At 36.0% G+C, this 21,985-nt stretch overlaps 1 protein-coding gene across 1 annotated transcript in view; it reads left to right on the forward strand.

Moving 5' to 3' along the window:
* Nucleotides 1-21,985, forward strand: part of CFAP54 (cilia and flagella associated protein 54) — a 150,650-nt gene that overhangs the window by 111,189 nt on the left and 17,476 nt on the right. Inside the window, exons 51-63 of the mRNA XM_058191243.1 lie at nucleotides 304-520; nucleotides 1,455-1,555; nucleotides 3,968-4,137; nucleotides 4,823-4,919; nucleotides 5,224-5,374; nucleotides 6,163-6,320; nucleotides 6,857-7,036; nucleotides 8,328-8,454; nucleotides 10,404-10,559; nucleotides 14,814-14,922; nucleotides 15,136-15,247; nucleotides 18,073-18,162; nucleotides 19,225-19,366. Of these exons, the coding sequence (XP_058047226.1) occupies nucleotides 304-520; nucleotides 1,455-1,555; nucleotides 3,968-4,137; nucleotides 4,823-4,919; nucleotides 5,224-5,374; nucleotides 6,163-6,320; nucleotides 6,857-7,036; nucleotides 8,328-8,454; nucleotides 10,404-10,559; nucleotides 14,814-14,922; nucleotides 15,136-15,247; nucleotides 18,073-18,162; nucleotides 19,225-19,366 (1,810 nt within the window). The remainder of the gene's footprint in view (nucleotides 1-303; nucleotides 521-1,454; nucleotides 1,556-3,967; nucleotides 4,138-4,822; nucleotides 4,920-5,223; nucleotides 5,375-6,162; nucleotides 6,321-6,856; nucleotides 7,037-8,327; nucleotides 8,455-10,403; nucleotides 10,560-14,813; nucleotides 14,923-15,135; nucleotides 15,248-18,072; nucleotides 18,163-19,224; nucleotides 19,367-21,985) is intronic.

A 21,985-nucleotide genomic window follows, 5' to 3' on the forward strand; every position in this document is an offset into this window, starting at 1 on the left:
TATAAGATTCCTTGTAATTCATAATCTTAACATTATTTTAAGTCGGTACTGATACACATGGTTACATTTGTGATTCTTCAGCCTAAATGAGTTTGGTTGAGTTCATATAAGGTCATATTTTAAATGGAGGGAGTAGATATGTAAGGAAGATGGAAATTGCATGAAATGTCTCATACCATATGTCTGCTAGATTTTAATTTGGCCTCAAAGAAAGGTATTTTCTTTTACTTAAAATAAATATTATTTGCATATTCTTTAAAAGAAAATTATTTGTATTAAAATAGTTTTTTTTTAATTTACAAGGTATTGGAAGACGTATTTAACAGGCCTATACATTCAACATGGACTGTAGCATGTGAACCAAAAATCATGGATAATTTTATGTTAGCTAAAATGCATTTTATCATTAGTATATCTGCAACATTATATTGTGTTCCTGAAAAAGTAATGAGGACAGCATATTGTACTGACTCTGACACATTAAAAAAGTCAGGAAGAATTTCTGATGCACTCGTGAAAGGTATTGATAAGATAAACTAAAAGTTTTATTTTAACTGTATGGTATATGAAACTTAAAATATTTTGAAAAAGGTTATGCTTGCTTAACATATCCCAAAAAGTGCTCCCCTGCCCCAAATACCAACTGGACCATCTTCGGGTTTCTTTGAAGATGTTTCACTTTTCATCTAAGAAGCTTTTTCAGTTCTAACTAATTGGTGGGAAATGGAAAGGATTTATACTCTTTGCAGTCAGCCAGTCATTAACATCTGAGGGTCCTTGAGACCTCCTGGGGGTTAATCTGTGTCCTTAGGGTCACCTGAATCAGAGTGCAAATGAGTCTTGGGACTGCTGAAAGGGCTGCATTGTAAACAGGAACTAAATAATGTCCTATTCCTCACCTTCTATTGAGAGAGGGGCTGTTCAATTTTGGAGAAATAAAACAACAACTATATGAATGCATGGCACAACACAGGAGAACCAATGCATCAGGACAGGATTAAACAATTCTTCTGCACTTGAAAGAAAAGGGCCACTCCAGGGTCACATTCTGGATAGGGAGGACCACTGGCTTGAAAAAGGAGTTAGGGAGGCTATCTATGCTAAAATTGACAATTGTCTGTCAACAGAGGAGTAGGGATAGGATACCTCTACTTAGCTCCTGTTTACAATGCAAGAGGATTCCAACCTCGCCATGCCTGTCATGCAGCCCCTCGCACCCTTGTACACCCTCCCTGACCTGCATCCCATCTCTTGCACATCCTCACCCATGGTGCCTCACACACTCATGCATCCTTGTACATGTGTTGAATCCTTGACATTATGCATGAGAATAGTAAATATACTTGAGTGTACCAGAGAAATTATTCATTTGTAATCACCTTTTCACCATTTTAAGAGTTACATGGTTTTGAGTGCTTTCATTGGAATTGATTGTGTATGTTATTTTTACAAAGGTTATATAGTACCTCCAGCATTTACAAGTGGAAAACGAGAATCTGTCATGATTGTAGAACTTGAAAGGAACAGAGACACATTAAATGCTTCTATTCTGAAGGTAATTGTGTGTGTGTGTGTGTGTGTGTGTGTGTTAACTGAACATCTACAATCAACATTAATAAAATATTTTTGTATTTTTGGAAAGCAATTTATTTCATATAAACTAAATGATTTCCATACAAGAAAGTACACTTTTGTATTTTTTGTATTGAAGTCCAGAAATTTGAGAAATTGAGTTCTATGAAGAGGAGATGAGTGTATATACAAGGAATAGGAAACAACAAAGATATTGTTGTGAAGTATGATACGAGCTGCTGAACTAGGCTGAAGATTGGAATAAATGTCATCCTAGACCAGATTATTGACTCTTCAGGGAGGACAGACATTGAAATAGTGGGAGATTTCAACTACCTATTGAAAAATCAACTTGGCCAAGATTGTAAAATCCCCAAATTTCTCTCAATGGTCTTGTTGATTATTTCATTTTCCAGAAGACTGAAGGAGGATTAGCCTTCTTAGATCTGATACTATTAGAGAGATGGCTGAAGAGTTAAAAATAGTGATAATTCTGTGAGGAAGAGACCATGTCATCTTGAGTTTCAAACTAATTCAGATACAGAAATTGAAATATCATTATACATGTACATTAGACTTCAGGAAAAAATCTAGCAAGCTTAGAGAAATACTAGATAAGATCCCATGACCAAAAATTATATGATCAAAGGGAGCATAGGAAGATTGAAAATTCCTAAAAAGTAAGGTGATGGAAGCAAATTTGCATGATTAAAAATAGGGACAAGAAGTTTTAAGAAACTAAAGAGCTTTCAACTGAGTTAAGAATTAAAAGAGACATGTATAGGAAATGGAAGAGGAATCCCAATGGAAGTTTGTTGTACCTTGAAAATAATCAAAAGGCCTGAGTAACTATAGTTACGCCAGTCTGATGTTAATACAAGGCAAAACTTTGAGTATGATTACTGAACAGTTGATTTTTAGCATTTAAAGAATATTGTACTTGGCAGGAGCAAGCAAGGTTTTATCAAGAATAAATAATACTAAACCATCCTGGTCTTTTTATTTTTTCCAATCTAATGGAAAATTGGAGAAAAATATACAACAGCAGCTATCTGCCAATCTTAAAAACTGAACAGAGCTGAAACAAACATAGTATGGTTGAATAAGATGGCAAAAGAAAAGACAGATTTGAAAATGGGTTATTGCTGCCCAGGATCTGCAGAAATTAAAAAAAACCCACATTCTCCTAATGCACAGGTTTCAAATTTGCCGCTTCACGTTGCCGTCAATTGACATCTTGTGATGTTCCCATTTGCAGAGCTGGGGTGGGTGTGACGCATCTGGCCGGTGGACCGTCAGTTTGACACCCTTGCCCTAATGTATCCCTGTGGAAGAGATAATTAAGCAGTAATTCCAAATGTTGACGGCTTCTTCATTTTAAGACAGCCTTGTTCCTTAGTCATATGACGTAGAGCAGAACTATTCTTAAGAGGTTAGAGTTTTGGAAACATGCTCTGCATGCTTTCCCTATCTTGTTTGATAGAGTGATCATTTTAGTTGACCATGGTAATGTGAATATAATATACATTGATTTCCAAACATCATTCAACAAGGGTGAGGAAAATGGCCAGTTCAAAAATATGAAAAACAAATAAAAATCTACCCTTAGACTTTAATGCAGAACGTACCAAAATATGGGTGGACTTACAGAAATGATGACTCTTGGGTCACAAAGAGCCAGAATAATTGAATGTCTAAACAACATTTGAAAAATCAAAGACATGAGTATAGAATAGGGAAGATGAGATGATAAACAAATTGATGCATAATACTTTCTTTGGTAGAAATGATCAATTATTCATTCTTTTTGGCAGGCAAATATCCAAGAAAATTTGATAGTAAAACCTACTTTTGCTTTATTATTCATTTTCCTAAAGTCTTACTGACACAGCACAATAAACAGATTCAATTTTCACAAAACTCTTAAAAGATAGATACTTTATTGGATCAGTTTTACTGAAAAGCACTGAAAATTTGCATTGAAATGTGTATTTCAATACACATACATTTGAGGGGAGGTTTCTTTCTTATTTTTAATTATTGTAATGTTATTTATATATATATATATAACATTAGCCTCTTATAGTTGCATGTTCAATATGGCATAGAATCATTTGTTTTGTATGTATGTATTATTGGAAGAACTAGCCGTGAAACTAACAATATTTGTGGATATTAATAACACTGAATGCCTCAATATTCACAAATACAATGTCAACAAATATTACATTCATTAATATAAGGAATTTAAATGTAAACATTTTCAATCTATAATAATCAAATCTGCTTAATTCATCTAATTATTTTGTTCTTTAATAGTGTTTGCTCATATTTAAATAGTTTTAATTTTTTAATTTTTATTAATTGATCAGTGATATAGTTTTAATTATTTTAGGGATTTTTATTGGCAGAAGCTGAAGAAAGGATTAATTTAATTCTTGAAACCATACAAAGTAAGTATGGTGCACTGATATATAAGTGTTCAGCTGTAGAACTGGAAATCGTCATTGAAGCTAAACTTCAGCTTGCAGCTATTGCTCAACAGAGACTCCAGACAGCTTTCAGGTGAATTTGAAAAAAAATCTTGATAAATCAATTTTTCTACTGGAATAAAACTAACATTTGCTGAAAGTAGTGCCTCATGGGTGATTGTCTTAACTGATACTTTTTTCACTTCATTTAAAACATTGGAAAATTAGAAAAGCAGTTATTCATTGATAATTGAATTAACATTTGGTGACTGTGGGAGGAAACACATTTTCCTGAGCTGTTTGGAATGGCAGCAGCTGTCGATACCTTGATTGTTGTAATAAGCAGTATGTAGGGCTATTAAATTCAAATGTATTGAATTTTAAATTCCTAACAATTTCAATCTGACTCTCTAGTGTGTTTCTCAAGCTCAGCAAATTTAAGGTGTGTGGAGTTGTTTAAGTAAATCCATATACCTTTTAACATTGCTGAGGTTGACAAACTCTGATCTAAACAATTGGTTTTTCGATGCAAAATAAGGTCTCTTGCCTTGGGCAGAGGGTTGGACTAGAAGACCTCCAAGGTCCCTTCCCCTCTGTGCTTCTATTAAAATCCTGTGTGACTTAACATGTGACAGAGCTCCTTTGGAAGATGCTCCCATTATCTTTTTGCACAAATGAATCAAAATTAACAAGTAAATGAGTGGAAATTGATAAATTATTATATAATCTATAGAATATTTATACAATACACAATATTTTATTGTGTTTTTTGGTTACAGTGCTGCACAGGTTTTTTCTGCAATAAAACTTCTTCAAGATGCAGAGGTTTTCACAGATACATCTAATTCTCAAAAAGATGCAGTGAAAACAGATAAGGTATATTTCAGTATTCACATTTTATTAAGTTAATGAGGGAGGATAGAGCTGAGAGCATTATGAGTCACAACTTTATAATGAATATTAAAATACTTTTTAAATTATTCTATTGATATTTGATGGATTTTTAGTTTAATATAGAAGTATTCCATGTGGCATAATGAAAGCTATATATTTTATACTTAACAAAACATTTTAGTAAGCATGATGTATAAGAGACATTCTATATGTTAAAATGCATTAATCAGTTATAAAACAATTGAACATTAAACCTAATAATCAGTTCATTTCCCCTTTTGATCAGGGATATGATGGAAGGATTTCTACTGAGGATTCCAATCTAATTCACAATGTAACAGCACAAGAACATTTGAATATACACATATGGCTAAAATGTCGTTTGGCATTAGTGATTGCAATTACAGCACAGGCAAGAGGCATTGAAGTTATGAAAGGTAACCAGTAGTCAATGGTATATAAAGTCAATAAATGCATAAACAAAATTTAATTCTCAAAGCTATCTGTTTTACCTCTTCAGAAATATTTATATATTTATGCATATTTTCCCATGATTATTTTCTTGCTAAAAATACTTTTTTATAGAAGCTGATTTTCATTGCATCTTGCTAGCACTATAAACCTCTGTGAATTATCATAATTAGACATGGAGTCCTCTTGAGCATTCAAGTAACATTGTAAATCTCTATAGGTGGTCCCTTGGTTAACAACTACTTGTTCAGCAACCATTCACACTTACTGTGGCACGAAATAAATGGTACTTATGGCTTCATCAAAATTACAGCTATCACAGTGATTTTATAGTCATGTGATTGGGATTTGGGTGTTCAGAAACCAATCCAGGTTTCTGATCTTTGCAGTGTTCTGCAATTTGTGACTTTCTGTACAGGCTTCCCACAAGCAAAATCAGTGGGAAATCCTACAAGAAGTCAGAAGTCGCAATTATGTGGAGTTCTCAATGAATGTCTCATGGTAATTCACTAAAAGTTATTGCATCACTTAGCAATGAACATTCTGATCCCAATTACCATAGTTAAGCAGGGTCTACATGTGCTGTATTGAGATAATAAAAGCAATACATTTTTCTTAATATTTCTCATAAAATAATAAGAACTATGTTGGACGTGCTCAAATATCTTTTATATCAATTACAATAATAAAGTATCATAAAATGATACTTCGTATCATAATTATTCTTGATGGTATTATTTTACTTTTCTTCAAGAAAATGAATTAACAGAGTGTTCTAGTCTGATTAATGAAGTACAAATGGAAGCTGAAGCATTCAATGATGTTGAGACTCTTGCTGAAATTACCATGCAAGCCGTTATACTTGGCCTTCAAGAAAGACTACCAGTGGCTGATATTAAGCTTCATTTACAGGTATTAATACAAAAGTGAATTATCAATTATTTCCCAGTATCATTCTTACGAAACAAATTAATTTTGATGCTATTCATAATTTAATTTATATTTTACAGTAAAATAACCTGTGATTAATTATTACTGCCTAACAGTTTCAGTATTTCATAAGGAAAATGCAGAAATAACATTTTCAGGCATTTGCTAGTCATGAATGGAGTGAATACCGCATCAAGGAAGATTGTATCTTTCCTGTTAGATCTGTGTAGTAGGTGGTTCCAATCATACTATTAATTGAATCTTAATTTTGAGAAGAGTTATGTTCAAAACTCTGCATCATCTGAAGAGGGTTAGGGTAATACTCTATAGATACTGCAGTCAAGAATTGTATATACTTATCTACAAAACAGGACTATTGCTTGGCAGAAGAGTAGAGCTAGAAAACAGGATAAATTTAGAAAACATGTCTTTGGTAATAGAATTTGAGAGCTGAAGATGTAGATCTGCCTGCCTGCCTGCCTGCCTGTCTATCATCGATCTATCTTCTGTTCACACAGAATGTAATCAAATTGCTTGAAGAAAAGACACTGATTTCTCCACCAGCTAATTTACTATTAGTACAGAGTATGCTTCTGCTAGCTGATATAATGAGAACTGAAACAGAAGATGGTTCAGAATCATCTAAAACTGACCAGTTGAATGTATTAGTTCAGGCACACGGACTAGTAATTAAACAAGTACGTATATACTAATAATTGAATGTTACTATATTTTTTCAGTGTTCATTGCTTAAATACGAATAGCACCGACCACAGCTTCATAGGAAAGGCTTAAATTTTGATAAGTCTTATCCTCAGCTACTGCATTTTTAAGTTTAAAATTGAATGTTAAATACAAAATTAATGTCAAGTATTGTTGGATTTTAAAGCCAGGAATAAAATCACATTTAATTTTGTTTTTGAAATTGGGTCAAATATTTATGAATTAACATAACATAATAATAGAGTTGGAAGGGACCTTGGAGGTCTTCTAGTCCAACCCCCTGCCCAGGCAGGAAACTCTATACCATTTCAGACAAATGGCTATCCAACATTTTCCTAAAAATTTCCAGTGTTGGAGCATTCACAACTTCTGCAGGCAAGTTGTTCCACTTATTGATTGTTCTAACTGTCAGGAAATTTCTCCTTAGTTCTAAGTTGCTTCTCTCCTTGATTAGTTTCCACCCATTGCTTCTTGTTCTACCCTCAGATGCTTTGGAGAATAGTTTGACTCCCTCTTCTTTGTGGCAACTCTTGAGATATTGGAACACTGCTATCATGTCTCCCCAGTCCTCCTTTTCATTAAACTAGACATACCGAGTTTCTGCAACCGTTCTTCAATTAGATACACAAATACTTCAATTAGATATACAAATACTAATTACAAGTCTTTGTTTTACTTAATTGAAAACAGTATTAGTTGAGCTCTTCATATAATACTGTATCATGGAGTGTCCTTCATTCCTACAGACCTCTTAAGTTTTTTCTCTTTTTTCTCTAAACAGTTAATGATCACGGCTTAATGAGCATGAAGAATTTTGAGACTATTTCCTCTTCAATTATCTATATATAATACAAATTTTAATTTGTGCTGATATCGGGGCTCAGAAGACATAGATGTCCAAAGTCAAATTCCGAATTTTTTTGTAATTTTTTAAAAAGGAAAGTACTTTTTTTTTTTATGGACACTTCAATGAAGCTTTTAAGTATGGTGGGAAATGATCTATTTAGATATTGAGATACATTTATGTGACTTCTTATTTTCCAGCCATTCCCTTCACTTTGTCTTTTTTCCTAGTCGGAAATTGATGTCCCATGCTGTTGGGCTATTATGAGTTATTATGGGGCTAAATAGAATAGAATAGAATAGAATTTTTATTGGCCAAGTGTGATTGGACACACAAGGAATTTGTCTTGATACATGGTTTGTCTCTTAGGATATTTTGATAATGTGCATATCTGTCATTACAAAGTTTGACATTTTCAACAGCTGTTTATTTTGGGGCAATTACTTGAACAACATGGACAAGATCCTACTTTAACAACTCTAAAAATGCCTATGATGAACATATACCTGCCACACATCGCACTGCTGGCAAAAGTCAAAATGAGAATTGGTAAGGACTTTTTAATACAATATAAGCTTTCATTATTTCTGAAGATTATTTAATAAATTTAAGGAGTTTAATGTATGTTGAATCCATTAATTTCATATTTAAAGTTTTACTATAATTTTTTGGCTAGCATCAATACATATAAAGGCATTGTAAAGAAAAACATCAGGATGATTATATATGATTTACTATAACTTACAATGCCTGCAAATATTTTGTGTTTCATAGTTTTGATAATTTATAGCAGATATAAACTATATAAAATGAACAAGATAATGTTTAATGAATTTATATTAAAATAATCTTTCTTTATAAAACAGAAATCCTAATTCTTCAGCCAAACATAGAAGCAAATTCTTTGTCAAATGTGGAAGCTAGATAAATTTTATTTTAACACACTTATATGGCAACCCAACTCACACAAAAGTGACTCGCAACATTAAAAATCCACAACATAAAACTCATAAAACCCCAACCTCCATGGCAACAACACATTCAAACCAAGCACTTTATCACTCCAAATTTTTTTTCACTTTTGTAAGATCAGAAGCTTTGCTTTGAACTGTAGTACCTGTTTTTTAAAAGGCAGAGCTACAGAAATTAATTGATCTGTTGCTTCTTTCTTCAGTACATTCTCTCACGACTACCAGATTTTCCTGTTTTCAGGAATGATCTGTTTGTAAATTTCTCTGTGTAACTGTTATATTGTCCTTTGAGTAATGAAAAAGTATTGATGGAATAAACAGATATAATGGAGTGAGAATTAAGAAAATATAAATCATATGGAAGTTATATGATTTTGTATTTAAAATCAACATCCCATGGAAGACCCTTTGCAAAAGTGTTTGTTTCAAAGATAAGTTGACTTTCAATTATTCCAATTCACATGTTAGGTTAATTAGTAAATAGTTGATTCTAACAATTTTTTAATTCCATAAATTTTTACGTTGGCTGTAATGTCTGATTAACAAAGGTCCTTTTTTCAATTTTCTTCAGCTCTGAATGGATGGTGGGGATCCAGTCAGAGCTGAAGAAGATTTTTGGATGAGAAGTGAAACGTCTTCAAAGAAATACCATAAAGTCCTGTTGCCTCTTGAAAAAAACACCTTTTGGACAACCATGACCTGGATGACTGAAATTTCCATAGACATGTCTGATTAATATGAATCCCTTGTCATTATGAGGGTTTTACAAGGTCTGAAATCTTTTGAAAATTGGGACTGAATGAACTAATACATTGCTGATTGTTGGCCTAGCATTATTCTTGTTCTTTTGTGGGCATGGTTCATTATTTTCTACAGTTAGTCCTTGCTTATCAACCATTCATTCAGTGATCATTCAAAGTTATGCCGGTGGTGAAAAAAATAACTTTACAGCCCATTTATGACTATGTATAACTTTTTCAGTATTCTTCAGTCAACAAGATCACTGTTACAGTCAGTACATGTTGTCCTCCTGTGCCTGAGCTGTATTATTTTTCCCCCTCTTGCAGAGCAGAAAGATTAGAGAGAGGAATTGCAAGAAACTGCAATCGTTTTTTCTCTAATGTCTCCTTTCTATGAGAGGAAGGGAAGAAAAAAAAGCAAGCAATTTCTGTGGGCAATCATTCTTTTGCTTAACCCTTTCCTGCTGCTGGCATAGACCGATTGTTTTTGATGTGTAGAAGAACAAAACATCTGGAAAGCAGAGTCACGGTCATATAATTTCCCACTTTGCAACTGCTTTGCTTAGCAGTGGAGTTGCTGGTCCCAGTTAGGATCATTAAGTGAGTCACTACGTGTATGTAGTTTAGAGAAAATATACATATATACTTCTAAATTTCAATGGCAAAGTATATGTCTGGAATGTCATTTCTTGTATTAAGGGGCTACATTTCATTTATTCAATATTTGAATATTTTATTTTGCTTTAGAAATAACTGTCAAAATAATTTCCTGTAAATTGATTTCTAGGGCATACCTTAACTTTAGAATTATCATGTAAATCCAAGCCACAAAATGAGTTGCAGTGGTTAAAAGCCCTACAATACACAGAAACAGCACTAAATCTTTCTGTAGCATCAGTAAAAGAAGATTTAGATCTTGAAGCAGAACTTTTTTTCCGAAAAGGTAATATATAACTCATTTTTTCTAAAGGACTGTTCAAATTTCACGTTGCATTTGAGACCTAGAGAGTTGGTAACCTAGCTCCCTAACAGTTTATAGTATTCTGTTTTGTATACTCTGTGCTTCTTATTGCAAAGTATTGTATGTATAGCTCCCTCTGCAGATGAGTGGCTAATTAACTTATGGCTATGTCTTAATATCCAATAACTGTCAAGCCTCAGGGAAATCAGAAAATCCAGGCAGTTTTAATGAGTATAAAGGTTTATTGCAAGTTTGAGTTCTCTACTACCAGTAGAGCTCTGAACTATTACCAGTCAAAGCAAATTGGTTGTAGATAAGAGTCAAAAAAATTGAAGGTGGGCTGATATTAAATCTCTTATGGGCATAAAGGGACTCATGACTAATGATGCGTTTGACCCCTTCCTCAGGCTCAACCTGATCATCTCCTATATCAACTTTGTATTGTATGCTAAAAATAAATCTGATACAGAATTTAATTGAACTTGGAAATTTTTGGATTACAATTCTAAATATATACTTGTGGCATAAGCCACTGTTCCTCAGATTGCCGGCTGTGAATCCCTCTATGTGAGGTGGGGCCATAGGAATCAGTTGGGCTTGTTGATCGCGTACCTGGCTCCTTGCTGCGTGACCACAGCCCTGCCCGAGCTGTTGGAGGTACTGGCTGCTGTGGCGGTTGAGACCCCCAGACTTATAGTCATGGGGGATTTCAACTTGCCATCAGTTGGCTTGTCATCGACGGCAGCTCGGGAGTTCCAGGCTTCCATGACGGCCTTGGACCTGATTCGATTAAATGATGGCCCTACGCACATGGGGGGAGGCATGCTGGATCTGATTTATATCTCTGGACAGTGGTTAAATGATCTGGTATTAGATGATTTAGTAACAGAACCAATGTCATGGTCGGATCATTTTCTCCTTCGCCTAGACTTCCGAACCGCCATTCACCACCGCAGGGAGACGGAACCTATACGGTGGTTCCGTCCCAGGCGCCTGATGGATCCTGAGAGGTTCCAGACGGAGCTTGGGCCATTCCCTGAGGATCTGGCCCACGGCACGACTGAGGAACTGGTCGTGGCCTGGGAGCGGGCCGCGGCCGGGGCCCTGGACCATGTCGCGCCTTTGCGGCCTCTGACCCGGCGTAGATCTCGTCCGGCCCCTTGGTTCTCCGAGGGGCTGAGGGAGATGAAACACTGGAGAAGACGCCTAGAGAGCACTTGGAGGTCCAGTCGCTCCGAAGCTGATCGGACACTAGTTAGGACCTATTCTAGGACCTACCTAGTGGCAGTGAGGGAAGCGAGGCGCTCCTACGCCTCCACCCTCATTGCGTCGGCAGATAACCGCCCGGCCGCCCTGTTTCGGGTGACCCACTCTCCTACATCAGGAGGTGCGGGATGACCCTTTGCAGGGACGAGCCGAGGAGTTTAGTGGTTATCTATACGATAAAATCGCTCAGCTGAGGGACGGTCTGGACCGAATTTGGGATGATCCAAGCGAGGGAGAGGAGGCACGACTTGTTGAGCACATTTGGGATGAGTTTGACCCTGTGGCTCCCGAGGACGTGGACAGGTTGTTGGGGAGGCTTCACGGCACGACATGTTTACTGGACCCGTGCCCTTCCTGGCTGGTACTGGCCACTCAGGCGGTGACACGAGGCTGGCTCCAGAGGATTTATTTATTATTATTTATTTATTTTATTTATTCAAATTTGTATACCGCCCTATCTCCCGAAGGACTCAGGGCGGTTCACAGGCACATAAAACATTTATATACAATTAAAATAACTATTAAAAAACTTATTCTAATGCCAAATATTAAAAATATAAATATAAATCTTAAAACCAAATTTAAACCCTGTAAATTTAAAAATCTATAAATTTAAAATCTAAATTTAAAATCTAAGCCAGTCCTGCACAAATGAATAAATGCGTCTTGAGCTCGCGACGGAAGGTTCGGAGGTCCGGAAGTTGACGGAGTCCTGGGGGGAGTTCGTTCCAGAGGGTGGGAGCCCCCACAGAGAAGGCCCTTCCCCTGGGCGTCGCCAGACGACACTGTCTAGCTGACGGCACCCTGAGGAGTCCCTCTCTGTGAGAGCGCACAGGTCGGTGAGAGGTATTTGGTAGCAGTAGGCGGTTCCGTAGATAACCCGGCCTTATCAACGCTTCTTTGTTGGACGGGGTTTTCCCTGCCGCCTTGAAAGAGGCGGTGGTGAGACCCCTCCTTAAGAAGCCCTCTTTGGACCCAGCTATTTTGGATAATTATCGTCCAGTCTCCAACCTTCGCTTTGTTGCGAAGGTTGTAGAGAGTGCCGTGGCGCGACAGCTGCCCCAACACCTGGATGAAGATGTCTATCTAGACCCGTTCCAGTCCGGCTTCCGACCCGGATTCAGCACGGAGACAGCTTTGGTCGCATTGGTGGATGATCTCTGGAGGGCCAGGGACAGGGGATATTCCTCTGCCCTGGTCCTATTAGACCTCTCAGCGGCGTTCGATACCATCGATCATGGTATCCTGCTGCGCCGGTTGGGGATTGGGAGTGGAGGCACCGATATCGGTGGTTCTCCTCCTATCTCTCCGACCGGTCGCAGACGGTGTTGACAGGGGCAGAGGTCACCGCGAGGGGCCTCACTTGTGGGGTCCCACAGGGTCGATTCTCTCGCCCTGCTGTTCAACATCTACATGAAGCCGTTGGGTGAGATCATCAGTGGTTTCGGGTGAGATACCAGCAGTACGCTGGCGACACCCAGGTGTACTTTTCCACCCCAGCCCACCCCAATGAAGCTGTCGAAGTGCTGTCCCGGTGTTTGGAAGCTGTAGGGGTCTGGATGGGGAGAAACAGGCTCAAGCTTAATCCCTCCAAGACGGAGTGGCTGTGGATGCCGGCACCCCGATTCAGTCAGCTGCAGCCGCGGCTGGCTGTTGGAGGCGAGTTACTGGCCCCAAAGGATAGGGTGCGCAACTTGGGTGTCCTCCTGGATGATCGGCTGTCGTTTGAAGACCATTTGACGGCCGTCTCCAGGAGGGCCTTCCACCAGGTTCACCTGGTTCGGCAGTTGCGCCCCTTCCTTGATCGGGATGCCTTATGCACAGTCACTCATGCGCTGCTACCTCTCGCTTGGATTACTGTAATGCTCTCTACATGGGGCTCCCTTGAAGTGTGCTCGGAGGCTTCAGTTAGTCCAGAATGCAGCTGCTGGGTTATAGAGGAGCTACGCGTAGCCCCCATATAACACCGCTCCTGCGCAGACTGCACTGGCTGCCTGTGGCCTTCCGGGTGCACTTTAAGGTGTTGGTTATGACCTTTAAATCGCTCCATGGCTTAGGACCTGGGTACTTACGGGACCGCCTGCTGTTACCACACGCCTCCCACCGACCCGTGCGCTCCCATAGAGGGACTTCTCAGGGTGCCGTCCGCCAAACAATGTCGGCTGGCGGCCCCAGGAAGGGCCTTCTGTGGGGCTCCACACTCTGGAACGAGCTTCCCGGGTTTACGCCAAATACCTGACCTTCGGACATTTCGTCGCGAACTCAAGACTCATCTTTTTATCCGCGCGGGGCTGGCTTAAATTGGGATTTTAATGTTAAATTTATTAATTTTAAACGGGGTTTTTTAGTATGGTAAATTTTAATCACTGGGCTAATTTAAATAAGTTTTTTAAATCGTATTTTAAACTTGTATATTGTATTGTCGGTTTTATTATGCCTGTACACCGCCCTGAGTCCTTCGGGAGAAGGGCGGTATAAAAATCAAATAAAATAATAAATAATAATAATAATAATAATAAGTTTGAGTTTCTCTTAACATAAAATTTTAATATGCTAGATCTTAATAATCTATTAGATGACATTGGATTTTCAGTTGCTTAATAGAATTTACTGTCATTCTTAATTTTATTTTATGATTTATATTGTGTTGATTCCTACTATTGATATTCATGTATTATTTGGATTTTAATAGTGATCTGTAGTTTTCTGTGATCTGCAGTTTGTAGTTTTTTATAGTTTAAGTTACTTAAAACTAATTAATGAAATATTTAACATTGAAACTTAATTCCTTGATACTTGTAAATTCCATTTCCTCATTTGTGTTTTATTTATTTTTTTCTCTTTTCTTTGTTGTTGCCTTTTAAAAAAATTCTTAAGAAAATATAATTTAAAAGAAAATAGTATTCTGCTTTATTAGTTCTATCAAGAAAAACAAAACTCTTTTAATAAATTCATACGTGTCATTTTTAGGAAGAATAGAACGTCAACTTGATTCATTAGGTCTTAATAAATCAGAATTAGCTGTTGACAGCTTGCTGGATGCCATAAATTTTAGCCTGCTGAGTTATCAGCACTATGGGTGAGCAGTTTTTTTCCTATGTTATTTAGATTAGTATGTCATTTAAAAGAAAACAATAATTAAAATATACAATTTACACTGAAAAGTTCAGACCATAAGACATTTAAAAGGTCTGGATGAATCAAGCTTATTCACTTAAAAATATAAATAAATGTTTGCCAAACGCTAACATAAGATGTTTGGATTCCTTGCTTTTCCATTTATTTTTTGCAGATTAATAAGAAGATCATACATGGAGATAGCACTGCTTTACTTTTATTTATGTACAAACAAGGAAGAGTCTCCAACTTCAGGTACTGTGAAAGGAAGAACATTTAAGCAGAGGGTATGTATAATTGTTTTTAAGGTTAACTATATATTTAAACACCAAGTTTAGTATTATATTACAGGTCTAGAAAGATATATGCCTGAATATAGAGACATTGTTATTGCTTTGTGCAACATTCCTGCATCTGATTTGCATGAAGTTGAATTGATGGGAGGGGTCAAAATGTCAAGACAGTGAGCAAGGTAATGTGATTGAAATCCTACCATTGTTGTATAAGAATCAATGTTATATGTACAGCAGCTCTTGTTCAGTAATTGTTCACATTTACAATGGTGAGAAAAAATAAATTTGCAACCAATCCTAGCTACTGCTCCATTTAACGATCCAGTTGCTGCCAATTGTGATTGTTCAATGAGCCATGGCTCAAAGAGCAAATGAGGAATATGTGTGTGTCTGTGTGGATAGATAGATAGATAGATAGATAGATAGATAGATAGATAGATAGATAGATAGATAGATAATTTTAATCATGCTGCTCTTATCATTTGATATTATTTAGTTAACTCCTACAGACACTGTTGCATTATATTGTAGTACCCTATTATATAAATATAATAGGGTACTACAATACAGACAGTACTACACGTATACACTACAGACACTATTACTGCAATTCTCAACTTTTTTGGTTTTGAGACCATTTTATATTTTTGAAAATATAAAAATATAAAGCTTTGATTTATGTGGTTGAATTTATCAATATATACTGTATAAGAAATTAAAAATTGAGAAATGTTAAAATATTTATTTCACTTTGTGGACCCTCTGAAAGGATCTCATGTTGAGAAGAACTGCATTATGCTGATCCCTGAAATATTGATGTGGAGTATCTAACCGCAAATCTACATAGCTTCCTTGCCTGGTGTGAGGACAACCCATTAATAATTTGAGCATATATCTGCAGGCCCCAGCTTCTCTTCTATCTCTCCCCACAACTCACCCAGCTCAAGAATAATTGGAATGCTATACTTTGGAAATGATTTTTTCCTGAGTATCCCACATCAAGATGATGTTTATAAATGGGCATTGCAGAAGTGGCCTGAAATGATCTGCTCCATGCCAGCAGATCTTGTAGCTCCAATTGATTCTGCTAGTTTTCTGTGGAACCACTTCCTTCAGTCAGGTCCCTGACATTGCTCTGTCTTCCTTTGGCTGCAAAAGAGACCAGAACTCTCCTTTAGAAGTCACTTTGTTTGTAAATGTATTGGCTTTCGGATCATCTAATGTGAAGACATTAAAGCAGCCTTGTTATCACCAACAAGAAGTAAATGAAACTAAATAAAAATGCTTGAGTCTTTCTATAGTTTACCTGGCAGGAAATTACCTTCTCATTAGCAGCTGTTTTCAGGAAAGTCCCAATTTCTCACCTCATTCCCTGGCATTATGTTTTTAGGATACTTTAAGTTCCCACTCTCATGGTAAAAGATACCCTACAGATGTAAGTTGTATTCACTACCAAATCTGACACCCCACATCCCCCCCAGCGAACTGTTTAAAGAGCCCTCATGAAAACATTCACAGGAAGTAAATTGACTGAGAATGACAACAGGGGGAAGAATCAGTCAATAACCTGTGGCCCAGTAAATTACATTGTTTCTATTCACCAATCATAGCATGTTGACCTAGTAGGAAGAGAAAAATAATAAAAGGTCACCCAAAGGGATCTACCTAAAACATTTTGCCTTTGTTCAGGGCTGCTCAACAAGCTGTCAATGCTTTTCTGGGAGCCTAGTGTTCACCTTTTTATTTATTGTTTGCATGCTAATAAAACATTATCATCATCAAACTGGGTTGCTTCAGGTAAGCCAGATTGTGGCTACAGCACCACAATAATCTGCACAATTAATCCCCTTTCTCAACACCAACTCTTCAGCATAATTTCAACTGCTCATGTGTCTTGGCTTCACAAATTCAGACAACCAGTGGTAGCAGCTAAAAAATGCAAAATATCCCTCTTGTCTGCTATGGGTAAAATAGCTGATCAATTGGCCCAAAGGGTAAATGAATAATATACAAAATTTCAACAGGAGTAGTGATTCAACAGGAGAGAACAAAGTTGTTTTTACTATATTAAATTATATTAGTGGTTGAAGTATATTATTTAATGTCTGGGATACTTTGGAAAATTTGTAACATCCTTGAAATATGTAATATATTTATTCGCCACTATTGCAAATATATTTATTTTTAATTCTTTCTCCAGCCTACTTGCTCTTTAGCACTCTGGCATGTCACTTTATTTGGAGTAAACATGCAAGCATATTTAGCACTGGAGCACTGTGTTGCATGTATTTAACATTTTTAAATTCTAAAAAGGCTTTTGATTTCAGAGGTCTTCTCAGAAGTAAAATTGATGCTCATCTTTCTGTTTGCAGCATGCTGAATTTGTTTTTTTTAAGTGAAAAGAATTTTAAAAAAAATAATGTCAGGTGAGACAGGGACCTTTGGGAAAGATACAATAGCACTTATTAGCACCATACTGAGGAACCTTAGCCAGAGTTTCAGAGTGCTTATTCTGTACTGAAATTGCTGGGAACTGAATGAATATCAGGTACCTTTCTGAAAGAAGCAAACAAAATTGTGATTCCATTTAAGGGATAGAGAATGAGGAAAAAGAACATGAACCATTAAATAGTAATTTTCTACACACTTACATTTGAAGTTTATTTCAGAGTAGATACGTATGTTTCCATTAAGGCTGATTGTTTTTTCATAGCATTTCGGAAGTTTTTTGGCTAGTATAATTTTTTAAATGTACATAGATGCTCTTTCTCATAATCTATCATTTTGTACCAACCTGAATCAATCTTTGTTACATTCAGTTTAATAGACTTCCAACTACTTCTGCGGAAATTACTGTTCTTGAAATGTACAGAATACAAGCCTGGATTGCTGTAAGAAGTGCTGCACAGGTTTGTGGTACTTTTTGTAAAATCAGATTTATCTTCGCTTATTTTTTCCCCATATAGCTTTCTGATAGAGAAACATTCCAGGGAAGTTATAGTTTACATTGAAAGGAATAAAGGAAGGATACAGTGGCAGGATTTTGTATCTTTTATATGCAGGTGGTCCTTGTTTAGCAGTAATGAAAAAGCAACTTTACAACAGATCTGTAAAGCAAAGGAAAGCTACAATAAGATTGTATCAGGGGTGGGTTCTATTTACCTTTACTACTGATTTGCAATGGGAGCGCGTGCATGCACAGAAGCTTCTGTGCATGTGCAGATTGTACCTTATGAGATCAGGGTGGGTGGGCGGAGCCTCCCGACACTTTTACTACCAGTTTTCAAGAACTGGACACAACTGGGAGCAACCCATCACAGAATTGTATACACAGTTACTGGTTCACTTAGTGATTGTTTTGCTTAACAACTTAGTTGCTGACCCCAGTAGTAATCACTAAATGAGGATTACTTTTTTTTTTATATATATACTTTATTGAATTTTTTTACATTAAAAGCATAAAAAAAGGAAAAAGAAAAGCTTATATCATTTAACAGCTATTTGTGGTGTTTTTCATCTGACAATAATCCGTGCAATATTGACAAACATTAAATTCTACATATTTGTATTCTTATTTTATGTATTGATTATGCTTCGTAACTAAATATTCCTATCTCCTTTCCATCCATTAAATGAGGATTACTTTTATTAGACAAGCGTTGTAATTTCAACTTTAAGATTATTTTTGTATCATTAAGGTACTGCAACCATATGTTAAAACTTACAAAATCATAATGGCTGATTTCAGCAATATTGCTGTTCAAATTATTTTACATTTTAAAGGTTCATTTAATAATTAACATATTTTAAGGCTTCTCTTCACTATAGAATCAGAAATCTTCCTTTTTGTATCACTGTAGTATGTTTTAACAGTGGTTGTTCACCTCAACATTTGACTCTGATGAGATTAATTAGTCTAGTATGGTAGTTTTTATATGTTTCTAGTTTTAAGCTTACTATTTTAAATCTAGGTCAGTGAAGCAATTCTAACTTCTCAGCAATTAACTGGAAGAAAGGCTATTAAATTGTATCACATGAGACAAAAAGTTCAACAAACTATGCCTGAATTTGCTCTTCTGGATCTTAGCTCTTCTTACAAAGATTTTTTATCTGGTATTTGCTTTTTCATATTATATTGTTACCTGATCTAAATGTTGCTTCAGTAGAAAATTAGAGTGTTCATGACTGTCCATTTTAGGTGACAGGGAAAAAAGAAAATCCACAATGACAAAAAATGTTTTTTTTTTAAGTAATAAGAACATTTTTGCCTCTTAGAGTCCTAAACAAATCCATATAAATCTAATTTCAATTATATTGTTTGTAAAGATTGCAAATATCTGGCTGAGATAATGTATAATAATAATAATAATAATAATAATAATAATAATAATAATAATAATAATAATAATAATAATAATAATAATAATAATAATAATAATAATAAAAATTTGCTAGTTATTTCTATAGAACTTTTGTTAAATTGTACAGGTAGTATGTTATTATTCTCTTGATCCCAATCTTCACAAGTGTTTGTTCATCATTCATTTCAGTAATAAGTTGTTTCACAATTCTATCAGGTGGCGAAATAAAGCAATCATTAAAATATACAGCAAATGTGTATTTCTCTAAAAACTTAGAGAAAGAAAACAATCACTTTGTTGCTTAAAATGCAGTAAAGATATTGGTTTACACATGTGTGTATATTACAGGATTTAGACAGCTAAGTCTGGCAATATCAGAAGGAAATGGCCTGAAACCAGATTAGTCAGTAACCGTAAAATAGCCATGCAGGGGTAAAATCTACTTACCTTCCTTACCGGTTCGGAAATGCATGCGCTGCGCATACACAGAAGGTAAAAAACACATTACTTCCTGGTTAAAACCAGGAACTAATTACACCTGGGCGGGTGGGTGGAGCTTTGCTTCGCCATTGCTACCGGATTGCCGAACTACAGGCCACGATCACTACTGGATCGCACGATTTGGTCCGATCTGGGACCATTTCACCTCTGTAGCCATGTAATATATATTTTTTTAAATCAAGTTTTATTGATTTTTTACTTTCACACACACACATATTTACGAACAGACCATATCATATCTTATACAACTTATCATATCCAATTTCATTTTACATAGTTACCATTTTTGCCAAAATATTCTTTTTCCATACTTTTTTATCTTATCTATGCTTATTATATAAACAGCATCACCATCCACCCTCAAATTCTAGTTTCTTAACATTATTTCAATTAGTTATTTTATCTTATCCATTTTTAATCATATATATTCCCTTTTAACTTTCATATTAATTCATCTTCATCCTAATAAATTTGAACATGCTTAGTGTTGCCTTTCTATCATTTCATCTCCCTTGTTTTATAGCAATTCTTCTTCTCTCCTCTCTTACTCTTCTCTCCTTCTTCTCTCCTTTTCTACTTTCCTCTTTCCTCCTCTCCTACTCCTTCTCTACTTCCCCTTCCTTCCCCCCTTCTTCCATTCCTTCCTCCCTTTCTAACCTTCTCTCCTATTCTTATTTCCTCTCCCTTTCTTCTCCTTCTCCTTCTCCTTCACCTCCTCCTCCTCCTCCTCCTCCTCCTCCTCCTCCTCCTCCTCCTCCTCCTCCTCCTCCTCCTCCTCCTCCTCCTCCTCCCTCTTCTCCTCCTCCTCCTTCTTTTCTATTCTCTCTCCTTCTTCTCCTTCTCCTTCTCCTTCTCCTCCTCCTCCTCCTCCTCCTCCTCCTCCTCCTCCTCCTCCTCCTCCTCCTCCTCCTCCTCCTCCTCCTCCTCCTCCTCCTCCTCCTCCTTCTTTTCTATTCCTCTCTCTCCTTCCTTTCTTCTCCTTCTTCCCTCTACTCCTCCTTCCATTCTCTTTCCATTGTTGTATTCATTTTCAATTCAATATTTTCTCCAATGGTATCCGGGCAACCCTGATTTTTTCTCCACTTATTAACTATATTTTTCAAAGTTCCTATCACATTTTTAAATTATTAACAATGTATTTCAACTCATTCTGTTTTTACATTGAAACTTTTTGACCTAATTAACCTTCCACCTCTTATTTTCCTTAGTTCCTAATTTCTTATTCCAACATCAATTAATTATTTTCCTCATTTACTAGCCTTTCAATTTTATATCTTAATTTCAGTTATATTCACATATATAAACCAATCTTCATTTCATTCCATTTTACAATAAACAATATATTTCTTTTTTACTTCTTACATACATCATTTACTAACATTTCAATTTTATATCTTAATTTCCATTATTTTCATATTTAAAGCAATCTGCATTTCATATTACACCGGCTGATCCATTTTACAATAAACAATATACTTCTTGTTTACTTTTTACATAATTTTTTTTACTATTAGTATATTTCCCTTAAATCAACTAATAAATGCTTTATTTCCCTTCCTTCTCTTCATTATTCTTCCCCTTTTACCCATTTTCTTTTGGTCTCTCCAAAATTCTACTTCTTAATATTTTCCTCCCTTTCTCCCATTCTCTTATTTTCTTCCTTTTCTTTTTGTATTTATTGTATCTTTTCCCCTGAATCCTTTCTCTCATTTTTAAAATTGTTACCCTTTTAATTCTCCCTTTCAGTCTTTTCCCATTTCCTTCTCTTCCTTTCTTTTTTGGGTGATATTTGGGTGATATTCCCCCCATCCACTTTTTGTTTTTCACTGTCAATCCCAGTGTAATCATCTATTTTTTCATCTTCCATTAT

This window comes from Ahaetulla prasina, chromosome 7 (genome assembly GCF_028640845.1).
Source record: "Ahaetulla prasina isolate Xishuangbanna chromosome 7, ASM2864084v1, whole genome shotgun sequence".
In the NCBI taxonomy this organism is placed as follows: Eukaryota; Metazoa; Chordata; class Lepidosauria; order Squamata; family Colubridae; genus Ahaetulla; species Ahaetulla prasina.